The sequence below is a fragment of the Leucoraja erinacea genome, chromosome 15 (assembly GCF_028641065.1).
Source record: "Leucoraja erinacea ecotype New England chromosome 15, Leri_hhj_1, whole genome shotgun sequence".
Classification (NCBI taxonomy): domain Eukaryota; kingdom Metazoa; phylum Chordata; class Chondrichthyes; order Rajiformes; family Rajidae; genus Leucoraja; species Leucoraja erinaceus.
The window spans coordinates 3,785,209-3,810,692 of NC_073391.1; the positions used below are offsets into that span (position 1 = coordinate 3,785,209).

The window sequence follows — 25,484 nt, forward strand, 5'->3', positions numbered from 1 at the left end:
CATAGGCATGGAATGTCAGGGATACGATTAGCTGCAGCAGGGATTAGGAACATCAAAGTCACGATTACGCTCGAAGGGGAAGTGTGGATATTAAGGCCATGATTGGCTACAAGGCGATGGAGTGGGGCGGGAAATAGTTTCAGTAATAAGGATAATGTCAAAGTGTTGTTCAATAGTGGAGGCCTACAGCAAGAAGGATGTGAGCAATTAATGTGAAAATCTTAATGGGAATTTACCTGTCGAACTCCATGGTGATGGGATGGGTTTACATCTTCTTTACATTAAGCTGCAGCAGCCTTAAAAACAAGTGTAAATCTGTCTTTGCACAAGTGGTTTACACATATGCGCTAACTAATTCAAAGAAGGCGATGTCCAAATTCCTGTTGATCATGCATTTGGCCAGATTTTTGAATAATTTCTGATGCATAGTGCATAAAACGACAGCGCTCATGAAATTATTTTTGGGCAATAACAAGTTGATCATTAACGATTAGCAATGTTGGGAACACGTTGAACTGAAAACTAATTTTAATTTGTTGCTGGGAATGAAAGAAGCAATGTTTAAGCTTTTGCATTTGATGCGGACTTGTGTCATAATTGTTTACAAAAAAGGTATCAGCTTTGAATCCAGCTGACATTTAGACATAACTTGACTTTCAGAAGATGCCATTCCTCCCATGCATGTTAAACCCTTCAGCGCATTTATCAATTACAGTAAAGGAAGCTACCTGCCACTTGTGAGTTATTTGCACACACAGGGTGCTAATGGAAATGTCACTGTTGTGGCCATTAATCCTGAAAATATCATACACAAAGACTGGAGGAGGGCGTTAAGTTCAAACATAAATCACAGGCAGCATGGTGACGTCTGGAATGTGCATCTGACAGCAGCCATGAACATACAACAAAGTTTCAACTGGTTATTGTGCCGAGCCTTAATCCACAATTCAGTCAATTCATCTCAGTATTTTCTAAATGTCTACAAATTATGACTGAAATATTTCCTTTAAACAAATAACTAATTTTTTAATTTAATGATTTGTTTGAAGTTTCTACTTACTGCAACCTATTCTTCAAAATCTTAAAACATCAATATATATTTCCTTTAGAAAAGATTTCTGCCAATGCAGTAGTGCAACATTTATACAATTTAAATACATTTGTTCTGAATGTAATAAAAAGGAACTGCTGGTTTATACCAAGGATAGACATAAAATGCTGGAGTAACTCAACAGGTCAGGCAGCATCTTTGAAGAAAATTGATAGGTGACAGATTATAGGGAGGGGAGGGGGGGAGAGATTGGATGCACGAAAAGACGGGACCAAAGGTTGCCGGCCCTGATCTGCCCTGGTCTTTTCTTGCTTCCAGTTCTCCCTCGCTACAAACAGTCTCAAGAAGTGTCCTGACCTGAAGCGTCACCTCTCCAGAGATGTGCAGGAAGGAACTGCCGATGCTGGTTTACACCGAAGATAGACCGAAATGCTGGAGTAACTCTCCAGTAACTTCTCCAGAGATGCTGCCTGACCCACCGATTACTCCAGCATTTTGTGTCTATTCGTTTTGAAGCTATCTATCTTCTATTATACTAAAACTCTCTCTTGTTTGTATCTATGTGTGCGTGCGCGTGTGTGCCTGTGATCTCTGATTCCGTGATGTCATCAAATTACGCCAAAACGGTACACGATAGCGCTACAATTTTTATACCACCGTACTCACAATTGTCATGTGGTGGTTTGTATCAAGTTTCGTTCAGGTTGATGTTATATTACACAAGTTATTCACATTTTATAATTTACAAAACCCTAATTTGAGAAAAAAAATTCTTCCCTCTGCACTGGCACTTACAGCTATGTTGTCACAAAGGGATTGCAGCCCTGCTCGCTACAATGTTGCTATCCCAGGACACTGAGTCCTGTCAGCCCTAGCAAGTGCAATTGCAAGCTACAATGTTGCAATCTCTTTTTTTAAATATTCCTCCCAGCAAGGATTAAAAAAAAAAGTTTAATGAGGGAGGGTGAATAAGAGGAGACTGCGTAGTTGGAGTGAATGCTGGAATATTGTGTTGGGGGGACGGCTTGCATTGGGGGAAAACGGGTGGAATATGGCATTGGGGAACGGTTTGCATTGGGGGACCAGGCTTCCCATGGGGGCTATGGGTGAGTGGTGGAATATTGTGTTGGGGGACCAGGCCTCCATGTGACAGGGCCACCTGATCTAGTCTAAAAATAAAAGTGTCAGCAGTTTGCATATCTCTTCATCCCTGGAATATAAAAATGTACCCTTCAGCAAAAGTACCTCCTACACAATCGGTTCAGTCACATCTTCAAACATGCCTATTTGCTCCATCCCTGCCCTCACTTTGGGAAATCCATCTATGTGGATGTGCACCTTACTGCATAAAGGCAGCAACTGAAGAGCGTAGTCCCAGCTGAGAGGACTGCTCAAAAGCTGGTCAAGGGAGGCAGTGCAACGACGTACAAATTGCTTGGAGTCAGTAAACTGGGAAATTTTCAAGCACTCGGCAACAGACTTGAATGAATACAGCTTGGTTGTTACCGATTTCATAAGAAACGTGTGGAAGAGTGTGTTCCCACGAAAACCATCCAAGTGTTCCCTAACCAGAACCCTTGGATGAACCAGGCGATCACTATCAGCCGTGGACTAGATTTTGGGCATTCAAGTCTGGCAATATAGATTCATCCACGTCCAGGTAAGACTATTAAAAAGGCTAAAAGGGACTATTGCTCTAAACTGGACATTCATACAGACATTCAGCAGTTGCTACAAGTCTTGCACGCTTCCTACAAGGCGAAACCAAGTGGCAGCTCAAGCGAAAGCGAGGCATCACTCCCGGATGAGCTCAATGCGTTCTATGCACGCTTCGATAAGGAGAACACTGATATGCCTTCTCAGAACTGGTTGAACACTATGAACTCCATCTAATCTTCAAACAATGTTGGTTGCACTAGAGATTTAGTTTTACACTATTGTTTTTTTTTAATTTATTGAACTTTAAAAACAATTGTTTATTATGGTATCTTTTGAGATCTGTGTTTACACACCGGTTGTGCTGCTGCATTTAGGATTTTTGTTCCGTTACAGTACATATGACAATTTAAACACTCTTGAAATCTAATATTCTACCTGGGTAGCTACAACCCAACAGAGTCTGAAGAAGAGTCCCTTGCACAGCGCCGGGTGGAGACGTACATGGCAGCCTCGCCAACATCCTGTCTCGTCTTTTTCTTCTCTTATTGTTTTGGCCTGTGTTTACTTGTATGTTTTCAGAGTATCTTTAGTTTTTGTATTATATGGGGGTGGAGTGGGGGGGGGGAAAACCATTTTTTATCTCTTTCCTTGACGGAGACGTGACTTTTTCACCGTATCTCCGTCTGCACTGCGGCTTTAACATCACGGTGCTGGCGGTCCCTTTGTTAGGGATCGACTGCAGGAGCTCCAACCACAGGAGCTTGGACCGCCCTGATGTGGGAGCTTCGATCGCCGACTGCGGGAGCTTCGATCGCCCCGACTGCAGAAGTTTTGATTGCCCCGACCGCAGAAGAAAAGGAGGAAATAAAGTGTGTTATTTGCCTTCCATCACAGTGGGGAATGTGAGGTCGCCGAAAAAACAAGATGGACGTGCTGCCTGCACTGGTGAGGACTCGGAGGGATTGCCGTGAGTGCAGTGATCTCGGTGTTTGCGGGGCATGGCTCACGAGGACATCCCGGAGTCTAGTGCGACTGTGGACGGCTTTCTTACTGTTCAGGCGGACAGTGAATACAGAGGTAGTGACAGCGGTCGGCACAACTCTGGTCACATTGCGGTGAAGGACATTGAACTGATGGCTGTGGGTCTCCGCTTAAGCTGTGTGCCCTGGGGATTCTCACAAGCCGTTGTGGTGGCTGTTTAAGTCGATGTTTAATATTTATGTAGTTATGTATCCTGTTGCTTTTTTGTAATGCTGTTGGCAAATCGAATTCCTTGTATGTTTTAATTATGTATAATAAATTAATTAGAATCTGAAACATCACCTCTCCACGTTCTCCAGAGATGCTTCCTGACATGCCGAGTTACTCCAGCACTCTGTGTCCAGGGTGTGATAATTGAATTTTGTACTTTCAGGTGACTCAACCCGTTATGCTACTCACACACACACACACACCTGTATACCTTGTTTTCTCTATTTGTTCATCCCTTTCCATAACACCCACGCCACCCTACTTGGTTCATCTGCATCGACCTCCACCACCACATACCAACCTCTCTCTCCACCCTCCCTCTCCCCTTTGTATTGGTTGGTACTGGCAATCTTTGCTGTTTCCTCTTGGTTCTGGCAAGATTTCAGCCCAAAACATTGACACACCTTTTGCCTCCACAGATGCCGCTTTACTTGCTGAGCAAGGGTATCCCTGATGGGCAGGGGGAGTTCCCAAAGTCGTCTGGGGAGTGTTGTAGAGCAGAGGAATCTAGGAGTGCAGGTGCATAGTTTCTTGAAACTAGTGTCACAAGTAGTAGATAAGGTGGTCAAGAACACTTTCGGCACAATTGCCTTCATCGGTCAGAGTATTAAGTACAGAATGTGGGATGTCTATGTTACATCTGTAAAAGGCACTGGCGAGGCCACAGTTGGAGTATTTGGTAACCCTACTGTAAAAGTGATGTCATTAAACTGGAAAAAGTGCAGAGATTTACGAGGCAGTTGCCAGGACTTGAGAGCCTGAGTTACAGGGAGCGGTTGCGCTGACTAGCACTGTACTCCTTGGAGTGTAGGAGGATGAGAGGTGATCTAATAGAGGTGTAAAATATAATGAGGGGAATAGATAGGGTAGAGGTACTGAGTATTTTGACCATAGTAGTTGAATCAAGAACCAGAGGACATAGGTTTAAGCTGAGAGGGGAAAGATTTAATAGAAATCTGTGGGGCAACATTTTACACATGGAGGGTGGTGGGTATATGGAATGGGTTGCCAGAGGAGGTGATTGAAGCAGAAACTATAACATTTAAAAGATTTGGACAGGTACAGGAATATGAAAGGTTTAAAAGGATAGGGGCCAAATGTGGCTCGCTGATCAACACAGATTATTTTAAAGGCTCTGAATTTTAGAATATTTCAAAATGCATAACCAGCCAAGGGATTTCAATCTGATGAACACTGCCTCAGGCAGATTAGTGTTGAGATGGCGTGACCACCTCGTTATAACTCCTGTCTATGAAGCTCTTATTCTCCTGGACGATCCTGAGGTCATCCAGCCACAGCTCCAATTTCCTAACACGGTCTTTAAGGAGCTGCACCTGCACAGAGTTCCCACAGACGTCGTCATCAGGGACACCAGCAGTTTCCCTGACCTCCCACATCCTGCAGGAGGAACATTGCACCATTCTACCTGCCATCACCACTGCACTAAACCCAAGAGAAATAAAACACAGCAATCACACATAAGAAACAGCAGACTGTACCTTTACCTCACGTGACCCACTGCTTAACCTCCTCGATGAAGCCTCGAACCAAAGCTTCACACTAATCCTCCACACAGCACCGCACCTCCATGCAGCCTCTCCCCCAACACATTTGCTCCACTACCCTTTGCCTTTTTATTGGCTGCTCAATTAGCTCATATGTTGGTGCTTCACTCAACCAATCCAACTTACGCCTTTTGAAATTTCTCACTGCTGCTCAGGCACTGAAATACACACACAACCAAACCAGCAGCTGTCTTTTCAAATCAAGGACCAATGAGAAAGTTTGGTTGACTATTGAGTATAACTCATTTATGCTTTTATAGGATTGTCTGACAATAGACAATAGACAATAGGTGCAGGAGTAGGCCATTCGGCCCTTCTAGCCAGCACCACCATTCAATGTGATGGCTGATCATCCCCAATCAGTACCCCGTTCCTGCCTTCTCCCCATATCCCCAGACTCCGCTATCTTTAAGAGCCATATCTAGCTCTCTCTTGAGAACCTGCCTCCAACTGAGGCAGAGAATTCCACAGACTCACAACTCTCTGTGAGAAAAAGTGTTTCCTCGTCTCCATTCTAAATGGCTTACCCCTTATTCTTAAACTGTGGCCCCTGGTCTGGACTCCCCCAACATCGGGAACATGTTTCCTGCCTCTAGCATGTCCAAACCCTTAACAATCTTATACGTTTTAACAAGATCACCTCTCATCCTTCTAAACTCCAGAGTGTACAAGCCCAGCCGCTCCATTTTCACAGCATATGACAGTCCCGCCCCGGGAATTAACCTTGTAAACCTACGCTTCACTCCCTCAATAGCAAGAATGTCCTTCCTCAAAGTAGGGGACCAAAACTGCACAGAATACTTCAGATGTGGTCTCACTGGCCCTGTGCAACTGCAGAAGGACCTCTTTGCTCCTATATTAGACTCCTCTTGTTATAAAGGCCAACATGTCATTCATTTTCTTCACTGCCTGCTGTAACTGCATGCTTACTTTCATAGACTGATAACCAAGGACCCCCAGATCCCGTTGTATTTCCCCTTTTCCCAACTTGACGCCATTTAGATAGTAATCTGCCTTCCTGTTTTTGATACCAAAGTGGATAACCTCACATTTATCCACATTAAACTTCATCTGCCATGCATCTGCCCACTCACCCCATGTTTCCTATGTTACAAATGTGGCTATTTTTAAAATTAAAAGTACCATAATTTTATGTAAAGCATTTTTGGAGAATCCTTATCAAATCTGGCTGACCTCTCCTCCACCATCTGTATCCTCCCCCCCCCCTCCCCTCCCCCTCAAACACTGCCCCAACTACTCACTGCCCCAACTACTGCCAATTAAGGGTTACAAGAAACGGGAGAATTTGAATCACTTTCTCAATCTGGAAGCTACTTTTCAGCAAAGGCAGACATCAATCACAAAATTCATTGGCCACCTCCAATGCACTTTTCCTCAGTCAGCAGAAAGAGCGTGCCTGAAGACCAAGACATCAATCATGGAACAGAGCTCATGGTGTACCAAGCAGCAGTGATTCCAATCCTTGTCTATAGTTCAGATACACAGTTAGCTACAACAGCATCTCAAAGTACTGGAGGAGATGCATCAACAATAAGGTGGTTGTAAAATGCTCAAAATCCATTTGCCAGATAGGCAAGCCATAGTGTTAATGTCTATTCCCATGTCCAATATGCCCAACATCAAGGCTCGACACATGGGAATTAGAGGCTAGTGACACCTCAAAATTGAGAAGGGGCATTAGAGAAGGCACCAAGCTCCATTTTTTTCTATATTAGAAGCACGCAGAGACCATGTGCAGGAGGAGGATAACATGACATTCAAAAGTCTGACCACAGAGTCCACAGATGCACTGACAACAGAACTATGAAATTCTTGCTTGCCTAACAGGCCTGTAAACACAATAACACAGATAATATATAATAATCAAAAAATGCAATAAAGTAATACAACTGTAATGCTTGGTAAACATAATAGTGCAGACTAAATATCAAATGCAACCACAGACAAAATTCAGAGATCATGGTTGCGGGCGTTAGTGTTGTGTAGTGTTCAATGGCCTGATGATTGCTGGGAAAAGCAATTGTGGTGGGTTAAGGTCAGTACTAAGGTAGGAGTTGATCTGCACCATAATCAATCTCACCACAGATGTTAGTGCCATCTGTCAGTAGTCATTGAGCCATGGAAGTAGAAAGGCCCAGAAGTAACTATCATTTTATCACTGCAGTGACCTTGGGCCAGAGTGGAGATAAGGGCTCTGAAGTAGTCATAGTACAGGTAGTTAGATGTACCTTACTTGTTCAAGATCACAATGAATGATGACTCAGTGGCTCCAACAGGTGAACACAATGATTCCTTGGTCAGCAGAATGGACTAGATGAGAATAATAACGTGGACACTTCCTTCGTGTTATGCCCTTTTTTGCCTTCCATCACAGTGAGGAATGTGGGGAATTCGCTGTGGTGGATGTTTATGTTAACTTTTATGTAGTTGTGTGTCTTGTTGCTTTTTATCTCCCGTATGGCTGTATAGTATTTCGCATATCACTGTACCTTAATTGGTGCATGTGTCAATAAAAGACCTTTGAAACCTTTGAGCACCTGGATATCAAGTTTTATATGTTTTCACTGATCAGCAGCGCAAGGGGATTCTGATGACCAACGAGAAACCTTTTAAACTTTGATCAGCATGACTGAGCTTGGAATAGGACATCCTCACCGTTGACCACAATTCACTGCAAAGAATCACTGGTTTGTGTGGGTAGGAACTGCACATGTGTATGAAGAAACTGAAAATGCTGGTTTAAACCAAAGATAGACACAAAATGCTACAGTAACTCAGCGGGTCAGACAGCATCACTGGTGAAAAGAAATCGGTGACATGAAGGGTTGGAACCCTTCTTCATATTGAAAGATAGAGAAGGCCAGAACAAAACAGGGCTGGTAACAAATGACCTCAGAAAGGGTGGAGTCCATTATGGGCTATTGTTGGCTGGTGAAGATATGTTAACGACAGGGATATGAGGATGAGAACAGTGGAACTAGTAGGACTTTTAGGGCGGAGATGGGGGGGAGGGAAGGAATCCAGGAGTTACTTAAAATTAGAGAATTCAACGTTCAAGCTTGAAATTAGAGAAATGAACGTTCAGCGAGACCAAGAGTAGACTTGCTGATCGTTTCGCTGAACAGACACTCAGTCGACCTTGGTCTATGTGAACTCCCGGTTGCCTAACATTTTAACTCCCATTCCCATTCAGACCAAAGATCCTATACGGAGCAAGATGGACCACTCTTGCTAAATGCAATGGGCTGACGTGTAGTACTAAACGGAGCAGAACGTGGGCATTTTTTTCATCCATTTCAGTAACCCGACCCGCAGTGTAATCAACGTTGCGGGGGAACAGTTTGTGTTAATAAATTATAATTCTGAAAATGAGGAGAAGATTTTTACCAAAGAAATTTTATTTTTACGAGATTGGTTCCATTACTGGCTTCCGTCTCCGCACTAGTATCTTTGCTTCAATATGGGATCTTTGGCGCGGAGACAGAAGCCGGTTACGGAAATGGGGCCGAAAATTACCCATGAATCTGCCCATGACCGTACTACGTCTTTTTCATTGAGTGATCTATCTTGCTCGCTATAGGGTCTTTGATTCAGACCTTTCCATCTTGGGCCTCCTCCATGGTCAGAGTGAGGCCACATGCAAATTGGAAGTAGAGCACATATGTTTCTAAGCACCTCATATTTCACTTACAAACCTGGCGGTTTTACAACCCGATTTTTAGAAGGCCTTCGATAAGGTGCTGCACATCAGGTTGCTAGGGAAGATGAGAGCCCATGATATTAAAGGGAAGATACTAGCACGGATAGCGAATTGGCTGGATGGCAGAAAGCAAAGAATTGTAATAAAAGGCGCTTTCTCAGGTTGGCTGCCAGTGACCAGTGGAGTTCAGGAAGGGTCGTGCTGGGGCTACTTCTCTTCACGTTGTATATTAATGATTTGGATAAGGGGATAAGGCCAAGTTTGCAGAAGATGCTAAGATAGGTGGAGAGGCAGGCTGTGTAGAGGAACAAAGGACTCTGCAGAAGGACTTGTACCGGTTAGGAGAGAGGGCAAAGAAGTGGCAGATTAAATTCAGTGCAGCAAAGTGGATAGTCATGCATTTTGGTAATAAGAATAAGGGCGCAGATTATTCTATAAATGGAGAGAATCCAGAAATCGGAGGTGCAAAAGGACTTGGGAGTGCTGGTGTAGGACTCCCAAAAAGTTAATTTGCAAGACAAATCGGAGGTAAGGAAGGCAAATTCAATGCTGTGTGTGATTCCGTTTCAAATAAACACATTAAAGTTGTGGCGAGATGCTGGATAACGGAACTCGCTGTCGAGCTACATTAGGACTTCGAACTGGCGCTTATTCAAAGGGTCAAATCCCAACATTGTCATCAAGGATGCAGGCACTAATAAATTATTCCAAATTCAAAACACCTCATTCTGAGCACTTACTTCTGGAACTTAAACCTTTGCGCTAATTGCTACTAATATATATGTACTTGGTAGTACAAAAATACACTGGCAAAATGAACAGTATCCACAGAGCAAGGAGAAGCTTACAGCGTGTGATAAAAAACTTCATATACAAACAGAATAAAGGATAAACTCTGGTATACATATTGATCAACAAGGGTCTTCAAAAGCAGAGAAACAAGAATAAATAGACAGGAATGGGCACACAATTATTTTTAATTTCCCCCCCTCCATTACGATCGTCAACCTCGTCCTATTTATTCAAAATCGAAAATCTTTCCAATACAGGAAACTAACTGTAGTCTGCATTTACAGCAATGTTTAGTTTTGCAACAAATGAATAAACTATATTACATTACTTTAGGTTAATAATGCTGCAGCATGGCAAATGCTCAGTCATTGGTGAGTCTATGCAGTAAACGTTAACACATATACAGGTGCTCAACCTTTTATCCAGAGTTCCGGAAACCGAAAAGCGGCTGCCTCCTCCCCAGAGACCGGGGAATCATTGTAAATCATTGCTTAAATGTTAGTCAGTTAGTTTGGAGGGATTTAATGTGGTGGGGGGAGGGGGGGGTGAAGGGGGACACTTTAATTCTTAGTCCCCTACCTGGTCGGAGAGGCGGGGAGCGGGCAATGCCTTACCGGGTCGCCGAGCAATAAGCTCCGGAGCGCTGTGGCCGCCGACTCCCAACATCGCGGAGCTGGGGGTTGCGGGCGTCCGGCCGCGGGCGGCGCCGGTTGTAGCTCCGACCCCGGCCCCGGCAACTCTACCCCTGGCTGCGCGGCACTGCAAATCCAGCGTGGCCTGCGGCCGGATGCCCGCAGCCCCAGCTCCGCGATGTTGTGTGTCGGCGGCCACAGCGCTCCGGAGCTTACCGCACGGCGACCCGGTAAGGCATTGACCGCTCCCCGCTGGTATCCCAGCGCTGCGCTGCGATCGACTCCCAACATCGCGGAGCTGGGGCTGCGGGCGTCCGGCCGCGGGCGACGCTGGATTTGGAGCGCCGCGCAGCCAGGGGTAGAGTTCACCGGGGTCGGAGCTCCAACCGGCGCCGCCCGCGGCCGGACGCCCGCAGCCCCAGCGATGTTGGGAGTCGGCGGCCACAGCGCTCCGGAGCTTACTGCACGGCGACCCGGTAAGGCATTGCCCGCACCCCACCTCTCCGACCAGGTAGGGGACTAAGAATTAAAGTTTCCCCCTTCACCCCCCCCCCACCACATAAAATCCCTCCAAACTAACTGACTAACATTTAAGGAATGATTTACAATGATTCCCCGGTCTCCGGGGAGGAGGCAACCGCTCCAGACTTTTCAAGCCACCCGCGCTACCTACCTAATCTATGCTAGAAATCTTCCATTCGGAAATTCGAAAAATTCCAAAATCCGAGAAGTGTCTGGTCCCAAAGCGTTCGGATAAAAGGTTGTACACCTGTACTCGTATTATTGGCATGAATTAATTTTGATAGGATTTTCAAAGTGAAGATTACTTGTTCATTTAAAGTACGCCAGGAGTTCTACTTACATTCACATTGAATAACATCGAGGTTGAATTGCTGAATGGCTCCCATGCTTATCTGCTTCACATCAGTATCCAGAAGCATTTGCATCATAGAGGTGGATAGGTGTTTACAGGCCGACATGCATGCTGTTTGGGCTACCTTTCCCTGGAAAAAGCAAGACATTGTTCAAAATCAACACGAGGCAAAGTACAGTTGCATAAACAATGCTTAGGGTCTTCAAGCTCAGATACCTTTAATTTACATGATATCCTCATTGGCTTTTGTTATAGATCCGACATAACATTGACTTACATTTTGAAAAAAAAATTCATTGCTGGGGATAATTGCCAGTGGTGGCCAAAAACTTTAAATCTATAAGCTGGGTTGGCAAAATAACAAATGAATTGGAGATAGATACAAAAAGCTGGAGTAACTCAGCGGGACAGGCAGCATCTCTGGAGAGAAGACATGGGTGACTTTTCCATGTCAAAAACCTTCTTCAGACAGTTAGAGGAAAGGGAAACTGAAGATATGGAAGGACAAAAAGTGAATTTAAGTGGTGAAAAGGGCAGATCAAAGCAGAGAATGTTCAAGGAAATGTAGAACGGTTCATTGTTGGCTGAGGGGAAGGTGACAACGAGGCATACATCGGTAAAATTAATCAGATGGACAGTGAAACTAGCACTAGGGTGGGGGAAGGACAGAGAGTGGAAAAGCAAGGGTTACTTGAAGTTAGAGAAATCAATATTCATACCGCTGGGTTGTCAACTGCCTAAGCAAAATATGAGGTGCTGTACCTCCTATTAGCATTCGGAAACAGAGAAAAATACGTGCAGGAGTAGGCCATTCGGCCCTTTGAGCCTGCACCACCATTCAATATGATCATGGAGGATCATCTTAAATCAGTAACCGTTCCTGCTTTCCCCCCCCATATCCCTTAATTACTTTAGCCCTTAGAGCTAAATCTAACTCGCTCTTGAATACATCCATTGAATTGGCCACCACTGCCTTCTGTGGCAGAGAATTCCAGATTCACAACTCTCTGGGTGAAAACGTTTTTCCTCATCTCAGTCCTAAATGGCATACCCCTTATTCTTGAACTGTGACGCCTTGTTCTGGACTCCCCTAACATCGGGAACATTTTTCCTGCATCTAGCCTGTCCAATCCTTTTAGAATTTTTTATGTTTCTACACTATCCCCTCTAATCCTTCTAAATTCCAGTGAATACACGTCCAGTCGACCCATTGTTTCATCATATATCAGACCCGCCATCCCGGGAATTAACCTGGTGAAACTACGCTGCACTCCCTCAAGAGCAATAATGTCCTTCCCCAAATTAGAAGACAAAAATTGCACACAATACTCCAGGTGCGGTCTCACCAGGCCCCTGTACAATTGCAGTAGGACCTCTTGCTCCTAAACTCAAATCCGCTCGCAATGAAGACCAATTAGCTTTCTTCACTGCCTGTTGTAACTGCATGCTTACTTTCAGTGACTGATATACAAGCACACCCAGGTGTTGTTGCACCTCCCCTTTTCCTAATCTGGCACCAATCACCTGACACCATCTGAATTCCTGTTCTTGCCACCAAAGTCGATAACCTCCCATTTATCCACATTATACTGCATCTGCCCACTCACCCAACCTATCCAAGTCAACCTGCAGCCTCATAGCATCCTCATCGCAGCTCACACTGCCACCCAGCTTTGTGTCAACCTCAAACCTGGACAATGTCACATTTAATTCCCTTGTCTAAATCGTTAATATATATTGTAAACAACTGGGGTCCCAGCACCAAGCCTAGCTGCACCCCACTAGTCACTGCCTGCCATTCTGAAAAGGACCCGTTAATTCCTCCTCTTTGCTTCCTGGCTGCCAACCAGTTCTCTACCAATGTCAATACTCTACCTCCAATACTATGTGCTCTAATTTTGCACACTAATCTCTTGTGTGGGACCTTGTCAAAGGCAGATACACATCCACTGGCCCTCCCTTATCCATTCTACTTGCTACTTCCTCAAAAAGTTCAAAAAATTAGTCAAGCATGATTTCACCTTCATAAATCCATGCTGACTTTGACTGATCCTGTCACTGCTAACTAATCCTTCCTCATTACACAATACCCAGTCTAGGATGGCCTGTCTAGTCAGTTCTTCTACATATTGGTTTAAAATCATCCCGTATACATTCCAGGAAATCCCCCTCCTCAGCGCTGCTACCAATTTGGTTGGCCCAATCTATATGTAGATTAAAGTCACCCATGATAACTGCCTCACCCTGACAGTGGAAGTGGCTCAGGACAGAAAGGTCAGTGTGGGAATGGGAGAGTGAGTTAAAAGTGTTTAGCAACTGGCAGTTCGCATAGGCCCATGCGGACTGAGCAAAGGTGTTCAGCGAAACGATTGCCGAGCCTATGCTTGGGCTCACCGATATATAGGAATCCCCACCTGGAAGAGCAGATACAGTAGATGAGGTTGAACCTCTTCCTCACCTCAAAGGTCTTTGGATGGCATTGAGGGAGGAGGTATAGGGACAGGAGTTGCATCTTCTGTGGTTACAGGGGAAAGTACCTGGGTGGTTTGTTTAGGAATGGATGAGTTGACCAGGGAGTTGTGGAGGGAATGGTCTCTGTGGTACAGCAGAAAGGGGTGGAGATGGGCAGGTGTAGTTAGCGGTGGGATCCTGTTCTCGGTGGATTATTGAATTGTGATTTATGTCCCGTTTGGAAAGGTAAAAATCATGGATAGTTCATGATTTGACTGTTAGCAGCAGTGATAATGCACACTGTTTCTGTATGCACATAGATGCAAATGCAAGGCTGAATGCATATGCATGAAGTATAGCAACTTAAGGCAATGCTACTTTCCCCATAGACTGAGAACGTCTGATGTGTTAAGATGTTATATGACCAAAACTTTACTGTATACATTTAAGCAGGTACTATCAATTTTAGAATGCACTTTAACATTTACTATTAAGCACACAAATAAGATACGATTTCCACTAAATTATAGAATATAATAATTCTATAATCAAAGTTAATTTTCTATTGCACATTGTTACCAGTTTCACAACTATTGCTAGAACATATTTGTGGTAATAGATTTGTGAGGAATTAATAATTACAAAATAAAGCACACACATTCCTAAACTATGAAATTAGCTTTGAACTTTTCCTCAATGCCACAATGAGCATATGCATATTTTCTAAAATATCTAATGTAACAGCTGTATAAACTATTGATGAACAATAACGTTGGGGTCATTATAAACATGCAATACATTGTCATACCACTACACTATCCACTTAATATGGGAAGTGGAGAGACAAGGCAGAATGCCACACGGATAAATAAAGCAGAGCTGGAATGAATTCTTCTTGGCCCCAAATGAAATAGATTTTTACACCAGGTTTATAGTTCAATCTGCTACAATCGGCAACATAACTACTTCTACAATGTTGTGTGTAAATAACAGAGAAAAAGAGTAGTAGTTCACGTCACTAACAATTAGTGCTAATGATCTTCTCAAATAATCAGAAACATTACCTGATGTTAAAATTACTTTGTAAAAATGAAAATATTTATTCTGAATTAGCTTTGGATTTGTTTCTATCAATTCTTCCAGCTCTGATGCAGACAATATGCTGTTTTATTAAAATTAAATACATGTAGTCATGATCAATGTATTTTTTAGAACAAACCCCCTAGAACATGCATAATTCTATAGTTCAAAACCTCACAAATACTCCCTCTAGATGAAACACACCATCTATGTAATTGCATAACCATTGTGGCAAAGTTAACAATTAACTTGCTAATTTAGGCAGAAAAGACTTGGATTTCTCACAGTAGCAAACCATGCTTGTTACGATTTTACAGCAATCAGTTGGTTGAATATACGGAGCAATGGAGAGGAAAGTAAATTTCTACTTTGTTTCAATGCCAAAAGTGAGCTACTGCATTAATTTTAATGCATCAAGAGTAACAATTATATCACACCAAGTGTTTTATTAGTTGTTTGCACACTGCAAATAATTTCCCTCCCCCACGCCATTTTATTAATAAAACACCCCCCAAAAAAATCAGCGGACAGAAACAGGGCAACAGCAAGCATTTTTTCTCTCCTAAATCTTGAGACATGAAAGCACAGCAATGGTCTACTGAGTGGGTGGAGAAGGGTACATATTATTTTGCTCAAAAATTAAAATTAAAATGTACAATAACGTAATTTGAAAGGCTACAGTTTTGAAACTTTAGGCAGGTTCGAGGACAAATTGATTCCCTATCCTGATACCATATCCCCCCAGTTCAAGATACTAGACTTGTGAGAAATAATACATTTGTAATTTTTATTTTGCCATCAAAATGCAGTGAAAGCATACAACACACAACAGCTGAAAATCTATAAAATGCAACGAGTGCATAGTTATAAAAGTTAACATATGTATGCGATTATGAAAGGCCATGAAGCTGCATAGTTATAATTGCTTCCTTGTAAAGATTTCCCCCTTAGTTTCTTAAGGCATCACTCCACCTTATTGAGAAGTGGTTCCAATTGTGTCATAGCTTTTAAAAGCGTTTCACTCTTATTCTCAGACCTGGTTAATCACATCTGTCATGTTACAATTTAAAACCCTTATGCCAATCTTTTTGATGCACATTGGAATCACAAGCCTCTATATACGCAATTAATGTGAAGGAAATCACAAAAGTTAATCTAAGTGCCTTTTAATGCATTTCACTTCAATACTAGACTCCATCAGGGATGTCACTTCCTTTTAGGCTGAGGTCATTTTATATCAGAGGCAACACAAAACATTTTGACGTAAATTGATAAACAAAAGTACAAGATACAATTCGAAACGAGCATGCCCTGGAGTTCTCAAACCCTCATGTTAATCACATTGGAAGATGAACAGTTCTGCTCCCCAAGCAATAACAATATGAACGAGAAAAGGAAGCTGAAAAAAAAAATCAATGGCCGCATTTCATTTAATTACAGAGTAATAGGTTTGAGATACCTAATGGAAATGTCATTTTAATTTAATGGAATAAGTACTGCATTTCAGTATAACATACTGCTCCATCAAATCAGCTCCATGTCCTATTTTTCTGTCTATGTAATGTAATAACTGCATAAGCAGATTAATAGGTTGTCAACCAAAATTCCAACATTCAATTTATAAAATGTAGAATTATTTGAAATTATTGTAATATCACTGTTATGATTATCATTTGGGAAAATTGTACTGCACATTGGAAGCAACAAAATATTTTATTTCAAAGAATAAGATCTTGTTCTTCACAACTTGTCACGGCAAAACTGTACAGTGGACAATGCAAGTTATGGTATGGGACACAAGTTGAAGATGCTGTTGGGTGACAGACAAAGAACTCAACACTATTTTGGAAGGTAGGCAATTAATCCTACCAAGTGTCAATAAGAAAGCCTAGAAAGTTGGTTCAGCTTTTCTTTTGGAAGCAATACTACGGGATTCAAAAATTAGCTTTGCTCCAAATGCATTAGCCGTAATTTCTGGACCAGGTACCTCCAGGCATGCTAGTGCACCATGTTAGTGCATCTTACATTTTCCTGCAGTTAAATGCGCACCTAATGAGATCAATCATAGTGGAATATACAGTTCAGCCTCTTTCAACATGAACTGTAGTTCGTCCAGAAAACAGTCATAGGGCAAACTAAATGAACTAAGTGGTGTTCTTGGGGTCCTCAATTTAAACTCACGGCATCTCACGAGGCAGCTTCAAACTGTCTGAATACTTCACAAATACTTCCAAAGTCCACAATGTGTCTTCAAACTATCAGGGAGTACTTTGTTTGCAGATATGTGCCTCAGTGATTACACTGGAGGCTTCGGGAAGTGTTGGGACTCCCGGAAGAACGCACAAAAACGTCTGTCTGCAAAGGCCTTGTGTACATTGTCTTCAGAAATACCAGCTTGCAACAGGACCTTTGGAATGAACAGTATGTTTGCAGGCTCTGGCTTCCTAAGACTGTAATAACTGAGGTTGTAGGGAACGATCTGCAGCCGAGCATGTGCCCTCTGTTCAATTGGTGGATGCAATGTACAGTGGCTTGCAAAAGTTTTCATACCCCTTGAACTTTTCCACATTTTGTCACATTACAACTACAAACGTAAAATGTATTTTATTGGGATTTTATGTGATAGACCAACACAAAATGGTGCATAGTTGTGAAGTGGAAGGAAAATGATACATGGTTTTCAAATTTTTTTACCAATAAAAAACTGAAAAGTGTGGCGTGTAAAAGTATTCAGCCCCCCTCAGTCAATAATTTGTAGAACCACCTTTCGCTGCAATTACAGCTGCAAGTCTTTTGGGGTATGTCTCTACCAGCTTTGCACATCTAGAGACTGACATTTTTGCCCATTCTTTTTTGCAAAATAGCTCAAGCTCAGTCAGATTGGATGGAGAGCGTCTGTGAACAGCAATTTTCAAGTCTTGCCAGAGATTCTCAATTGGATTTAGGTCTGGACTTTGACTGGGCCATTCTAACACATGAATATGCTTTGATCTAAACCATTCCATTGTAGCTCTGGCTGTATGTTTAGGGTCGTTGTCCTGCTGGAAGGTGAACCTCAGCCCCAGTCTCAAGTCTTTTGCAGACTCTAACAGGTTTTCTTCCAAGATTGCCCTGTATTGGCTCCATCCATCTTCCCATCAACTCCGACCAGCTTCCCTGTCCCTGCTGAAGAAAAGCATCCCCACAGCATGATGCTGCCACCACCATGTTTCACAGTAGGGATGGTGTGTTCAGGGTGATGTGCAGTGTTAGTTTTCCGCCACACATAGCGTTTTGCATTTAGACCAAAAACTTCAATTTTGGTCTCATCTGACCAGAGCACCTTCCTCCACATGTTTGCTGCGTCCCCCACATGGCTTGTGGCAAACTGCAAACGGGACTACTTAGGGCTTTTTTTCAACAATGGCTTTCTTCTTGCCACTCTTCCATAAAGGACCGATTTGTGGAGTGCACAACTAATAGTTGTCCTGTGGACAGATTCTCCCACCTGAGCTGTGGATCTCTGCAGCTCCTCCAGAGTTACCATGGGCCTCTTGGCTGCTTCTCTGATCAATGCTCTCCTTGCCCGGCCTGTCAGTTTAGGTGGACGGCCATGTCTTGGTAGGTTTGCAGTTGTGCCATACTCTTTACATTTTCGGATGATGGATTGAACAGTGCTCCATGAGATATTCAAAGCTTGGGATATTTTTTTATAACCTAACCCTGCTTTAAACTTCTCCACAACTTTATCCCTGACCTGTCTGGTGTGTTCCTTGGACTTCATGATGCTGTTTGTTCACTAATAGAAACATAGAAAAGCAGGAGTAGGCCATTCGGCCCTTCGAGCCTACACCGCCATTCAATATGATCATGGCTGATCATCCAACTCAGTATCCTGTTCCTGCCTTCTCTCCATACCCCCTGATCCCTTTAGCCACAAGGGCCACATCTAACTCCCTCTTAAATATAGCCAATGAACTGGCCTCAACTACCTTCTGCGGCAGAGAATTCCAGAGATTCGCCACTCTCTGTGTGAAAAAAGTTTTCCTCATCTCGGTCCCAAAAGATTTCCCCCTTATCCTTAAACTATGACCCCTTGTTCTGGAACCCCTTGTTTCCTTCTCCAACAAACCTCTGAGGCCTTCACAGAACAGCTGTATTTATACTGAGATTAGATTACACACAAGTGGACTCTATTTACTAATTAGGTGACTTCTGAAGGCAATTGGTTGCACTGGATTTTATTTAGGGGTATCAGAGTAAAGGGGGCTGAATACTTTTGCACGCCACACTTTTCAGTTTTTTATTTGTAAAAAAATGTGAAAACCATGTATCATTTTCCTTCCACTTCACAATTATGCGCCACTTTGTGTTGGTCTATCACATAAAATCCCAATAAAATACATTTACGTTTGTGGTTGTAACGTGATAAAATGTGGAAAAGTTCCAGGGGTATGAAAACTTTTGCAAGCCACTGTAAATGCAACCCCTACATCACATTCATTCTTAGAGTTCAGTCTTCTATATTGCCTCAAGGGAACTCCCATATACTTTTGTTCATGCCCCAAACATCCCAGGCCATTAAATTATAGCGATGAAGGTACGAGTATAGATGTGGAGAATGTTGTTGGATTCCTGAAAATGAGACGTTGTCAACATCAACCACGGGTGCAATGTAGTACGTCAAACAGACATGGAGACCCCATTGCATGTGCTGCACAATTTAGCAAAAAGGAAAAAACTGGTGTCCAAAGAGAACAAAAGGAAGAGTCACAAAAAACAAACTTTTGGCCTGATTACACAACATGGAGTCTCCACGCTTGTTTTTGACATCTGTGCTGAGAGAAATATTTCCTTCCCATTTGTTTATTCTAAGCCTTAATTTTGAACAAATCAATAAATTGTTCCCTCAGCTACTCATTCCTCACAATTATTGTTTTAAAGTTGTGTCCCATCAACAATGCAAATCTCCCCTGCACCCTTTCCACCCGAGTCACATCTTTCTTGTAATGTGTTTCCAGGACTCTGCACAATACCCAATAGTCTTACAAGCATTGTAAATGAGTTCTGACATACTATGCCTGAACTGATATGTATTCCTTTTTACTAATTTTCCTTCTCCTATATCTTCACATATCTGTGGACATACACCCCAAGAGCCACATGTTCTTTCACGCTTCTCAATATCCCACCATTTAATGTATATATTCCTTGTCCTTGATACATTTTCTCGATGTAAAATCTTTCTGGATTAAATTTCATTCACTACATTTGCCCAAATGAGCACACCATCTACACCTTCTTGATATTCAGTCTTCTTCCTCCCCGTAAACCACATAGCCAATTTTTGAATCATCGTGTATCACTGTATTGGTACATGTGACAATAAAGACCTTTGAAACCTTTGAAAACATCAGACATTCTCCCAAGGTAGAAGGGTCTCGAAACATCAACTATCCACGTTCTCCACAGATGCTGCCTGTCCTTTTTAGTCATTCCACCATCATTGAAGCTCAATCTCATTCCCCAGCTAAACTAAGAGGTCCTCCTCACATTCCACACTCTGTCTCAAAAGCAACAGCAACCAAAGAAGCTGAGAAAATGCATAATATTCAATTGTGCTATTTTGCAGCTTCAACTATATTATTTATAATATTTAAATACTTGAAGCAAAGGTTAATTAATTTACATATACTCGCTACAGAATGCTAAGCGAGGTTCCATTCATTAGGAAATAGAATGCGCTCTGAACTCACAAAATATACTTTCTCAAGAGCTCCATTCTACAAATGGTACTAGAGATTAAAAGCTTTTACTTTGGCTCACTGTTCAACATTGCAGTAAGATTCAGACTAATCAGATCAATATATTAGGATATACAATCTCAGCCAGATCACATTGGCAGGAAGTTGGTGGTGAGATTCATTGAAGGACTAATGTTTTAAGTCCAATATTGTCTCAGCACATTCAGCAGCAAAGAGATTCCACATGGAATTCCATGAGTTTTTAAAGGCAAAGAACGTATCGATGATATCGTAAAGCACAAAAAGGAAGAGAAAAGAAACACCGTCTCACTGTTTTCACATCCAGATGCGATCACGGCAGGCATGCCATCCTGCTAAAGCAAAAACCGTCTATTCCATTCATGTTGCTTTTAATCCCAGACATAAATGCGGGCTCCTGGAAACTGTGCCACATCAGGTAGATAATTAATCTTACCATGCAACCTTTATTTAGTTCAGTTTAGAGATACAGCGCTGAAACAGGCCCTTCAGCACACCGAGTCCACGCTGACCAACGATCCCCGCACACTTATGGGTGTGTCCCACTTAGGCGATTTTCAGCGGACTGTCAAGTTGGCAGCAGTCGCCTGGAAAAGCGGGAACTGGAATGGCGACTGTCAGAGTGGAACACACACACACACACACACACACACACACACACACACACACACACACACACACACACACACACCACACACACACACACACACACACACACACACACACACACACACACACACACACACACACACACACACACACACACACACACACACACACACACACACACACACACACACACACACACACACACACACACACACACACACACACACACACACCAAAGGCGGGGGCCAGGGCAAGCGGGAGGAGCGCTGTCTGAAATTCACACGGTGCAAAGCCAAGGTGACCGCGATGAACAGGAAGGTAGACAAAAATGCTGGAGAAACTCAGTGGGTAAGGCATCATCTATGGAGCGAAGGAATGGTTGACATTTCGGGTCGAGACCCTTCTACAGACTGATGAACAGGAAGGTTGGCGCTGTAATTAAGACAGCTAGCACAGTGTACGGTAAAGGGGCTGTCCCACTGCGGCGACCTAATTGGCGAGTTTAGAAGAGTTTAGGAGAGTTTGAAAAAGTGTCATGTTGAAGACCTCCTTCGACGATGAAGACTAGCAATAACTACCTTTGATTACCTTCGACTACCCTCGATTACCTACGAATAACATGCCGACCTACTACGACCTACTTTGTCTAAACCTACTTCGTCTAAACCTATGGCGACCTTTTTTTACTCTCGGGGATTTTTCAACATGTTGAAAAATACGCCGCGACCTAGCTGAGGCCTTGAGTACGCGGGGACTACTCTCGAGCATGAAGGAGACTTACAAAGACCTCCTAGGACCTTGTGTCGACCATGCTGCGAGTAAAAGCAAAAAGATTAAGATAGGTGGCTAAAGGCTTGCTTAAAATTATAGGCTTTAAGGAGAACTCCGAGAACCAGACAGGGTATGAAGAAAGACCTCCAGACAATGGTTTTCATGACATTGGATGATGCTATTTTTGTGCTTGTCTGGAATGGAAAATTGATTGAACAGATTCAGGTAGCGATTTGCAGAAACATGGACATGATGCACATGATCCCATGCAAAAAATAAGTTAAAGCTGAGAGAAAGGCACTGCAGTTGATTCTTGCTGTAGTAAGCAAGACATTGTTAGGGGTGAAAAAAACATGAATAATGGGAGGCCACAGAAGCAGTCAAACAGTGTCAATCTTAATTATAAAGATGCTACAAGCTGCATGAAAGGCACCAGCATTAGTTTAATAATGTGGACAAAAGAAAACAAAAACTATTGCACGGCGTCCCAGCTTGAAAATCTCTCCGATGATCACATACTGCAAGCAGAACATGCACATAATATAAAGTTGAAACGCTTTGTGACAATCCCAATAACACATTTCACTTCAGAAGAAACTCCAAAGTAGAAACCAAAAACTATTTTCCTCTCATGTATTTCTGACATAACATTTGTATGCAATAGCAGAAAGCTAGATTTTCAAAGTAATATGCATTTTATTATGGGAATAAACAATCTTCAATTGATTTAAAACTGGTATGCCATGAAACAAGATTAGCCCCAGGTTCCAACATAAAATATGTTGGCCCATTTATTACAAAAGATATTTAATCAATACAACTGTTCAATATGTAGGAATCTTGTTGCTGCATCTATTTAGATTTACTTTTTATAGACTGAAAAACCCAAACGCATACTCCAAGCAGGTGGCTACTCTACAGATAAAAATTAAACAAACCAAGACTTTCTCTAAGTATCTCACATTACATACTCATGCCAGAAAGAGCCTGCAAGGCCATAAACTGTCAGCCCATTACTTATTGTGGTCATTTCAGAGGGAGCTCCAAAGTGGAACCCAAGAACCATTTTCTGATCAGTTCTCCTTTCACAATCCCAGCAAAGGGGCCCAAGTCTAATTCAGAACACTGGTGTCGAAAAATATTTCCAAACACCTCAAAAAGGGATCAGGTAAGTAAATTCCATGAAGTCTCACCTTTGTGTAATTAAATAAAATGTTACATTAAATATGTTTTGCTCTGTAGCGGTTAGGTTCAGATGCAAACATATCAACAAATTAAGTCCAGGTGGAAGAGTATAATATGTGATACGTTTAGAGTTAAACTATTTGTTAAGATTGGAAAGATCAAAGTTTAATGCAACAAAAAAAAAATCCCTACACTATTCTAATAAAGAGCATTTGGAAGTATACATTGAACTATATTGATAATGATGGTGGCTCACCACCCCCTTCTTGAGGGCAATTAGGGAATAGCAATAAACCCATGACATCTATATCCAATAAAACGAATAAAACTCAAAATTAGAATGCACAAGGAATCAAGGAATTATAAAATAATTCTGTTTTATATAGAATAGCATTGTGTTCATTGTCCATTTTCAAAGCTGTTATCATTGTTTAAGTAGCATTAATATTTAAATTTATTAATTGGAAGATCATTTGTAAGCCAAAATTAAAACTGGTTGATCCAGGAAAATAGCTTTCCTGAAGTGGTGGGTAGTCAAATGATTTAAACTAAATGCTCAACCTAAATCATTAGCAATTAACACATGAGGAACAAAACAAATATTTAGGTTTACCTTGAATATCATTTTACGGCTAAATTCATAGTGCTTCCTTACTCACAAAAGAATGTTCCAACCATGACAGAATGATTCAAAGAGAAGCCATCAATAACAACTTGGTAACAAAAAAATTAGGAATTTTAACTTAGAATAATGACTGGTTACTACAACAACAATTCACCACATCAAAGTATCCATTTGCCAAGAAATTAGGTTGGTAATTGAGAAATTGTTAAAAAATAATCTCATCATAGTTTCTCAATTCATCAACTAATCAAATGACCAGGTCAAAAGCAAATTGAATGACAGGACAATTTTCTGCATTCAATGAAAATGTACTGCTGAATCACAACTGAATTGCAAAACTGTTAGAATAAAAGTAATTAACTCAGTATCTTTTAGTAGACACAGATGCTTACATGTACAGATTTCTTAAGAATAGTTGCTACAAAATTGCTTTAAGATTCCCTTTGGGTTTGGTGTACACATCTTTGCACAGCAGATCACCAGCTTTGAATACCTCATCTGCATTAGCCATCTGAAAAACAGCTTTCATCGTTCCATTTAGTGTTAGGCATTATGATTTATGAGCTTCCATCCCCAAAGTTGGTGCTTACCAAATTGGAAATATGACTATAATCTACTAATTTGCTTTGCATCGAACCACTTACGAGTCAAAGGCCCGTGTCAGGATAAGACAAGGGATACAATTAACTAGCCAAAGACAAATGCATCTATCCTCCCTGCCATGAAGTGCCACTCAAAAACTGCATGACGTGACATTTGGTACAATTAGTAACAAAGCCCATTCTCCTGCCAACCCATGTGGGCTATTGAGTGACAGTCTTTGGAGGCAAAATGGTAAGTGTTGCTTCATGTCTTCCTATCAACTGTGCATTCAGAAGAAACGAACAAAGAAACTGTAGTGATTCTCATCCCTTAAAAAGAGCACCAGCACAAGCACAACCACAATCTTTAATTTCATTAATCTGTAATTGATCAGATTAACATGTTCCTATTCACTATTTCTACTGCATTTCGGTTCTAGTACTGCTGAATATAAATGGCAGCTATTTATTTTATTTTATGCATCAGTCAGGTGGAATTAATACAACTTATGTATTGCACTTATAACTGTAAAAAGTATCTGTTAATAGCATTACAGATGTCACAAGTTTTTCTTTAAATAGTCTACTAGTTTCAATTTAATATGTAATCAGGCTTTTTATTTTTAAACTAAAAAGTCTGCAAAACCAGGTTCCAGTACATTCTGTTGCAGGTACTTAAGGTATCCTGGATTAGCTACCAACAAAAAGTTTTTACCAAAATAAAACTGGTTGATCCAGGAAAATAGCTTTCCTGAAGTGGTGGGTAGTCAAATGATTTAAACTAAATGCTCAACCTAAATCATTAGCAATTAACACATGAGGAACAAAACAAATATTTAGGTTTACCTTGAATATCATTTTACGGCTAAATTCAT

The 25,484-nt window shown here is 41.9% G+C and overlaps 1 protein-coding gene across 4 annotated transcripts in view; it reads right to left on the minus strand.

Moving 5' to 3' along the window:
• LOC129703908 (exocyst complex component 6-like) overlaps positions 1–25,484 on the minus strand; it is a 190,959-nt gene that overhangs the window by 65,612 nt on the left and 99,863 nt on the right. For all 4 annotated transcript variants that reach the window (XM_055646612.1, XM_055646613.1, XM_055646614.1 and 1 more), the window contains one exon: positions 11,534–11,675. In XM_055646612.1, coding sequence (XP_055502587.1) covers positions 11,534–11,675 — 142 coding nt within the window. The remainder of the gene's footprint in view (positions 1–11,533; positions 11,676–25,484) is intronic.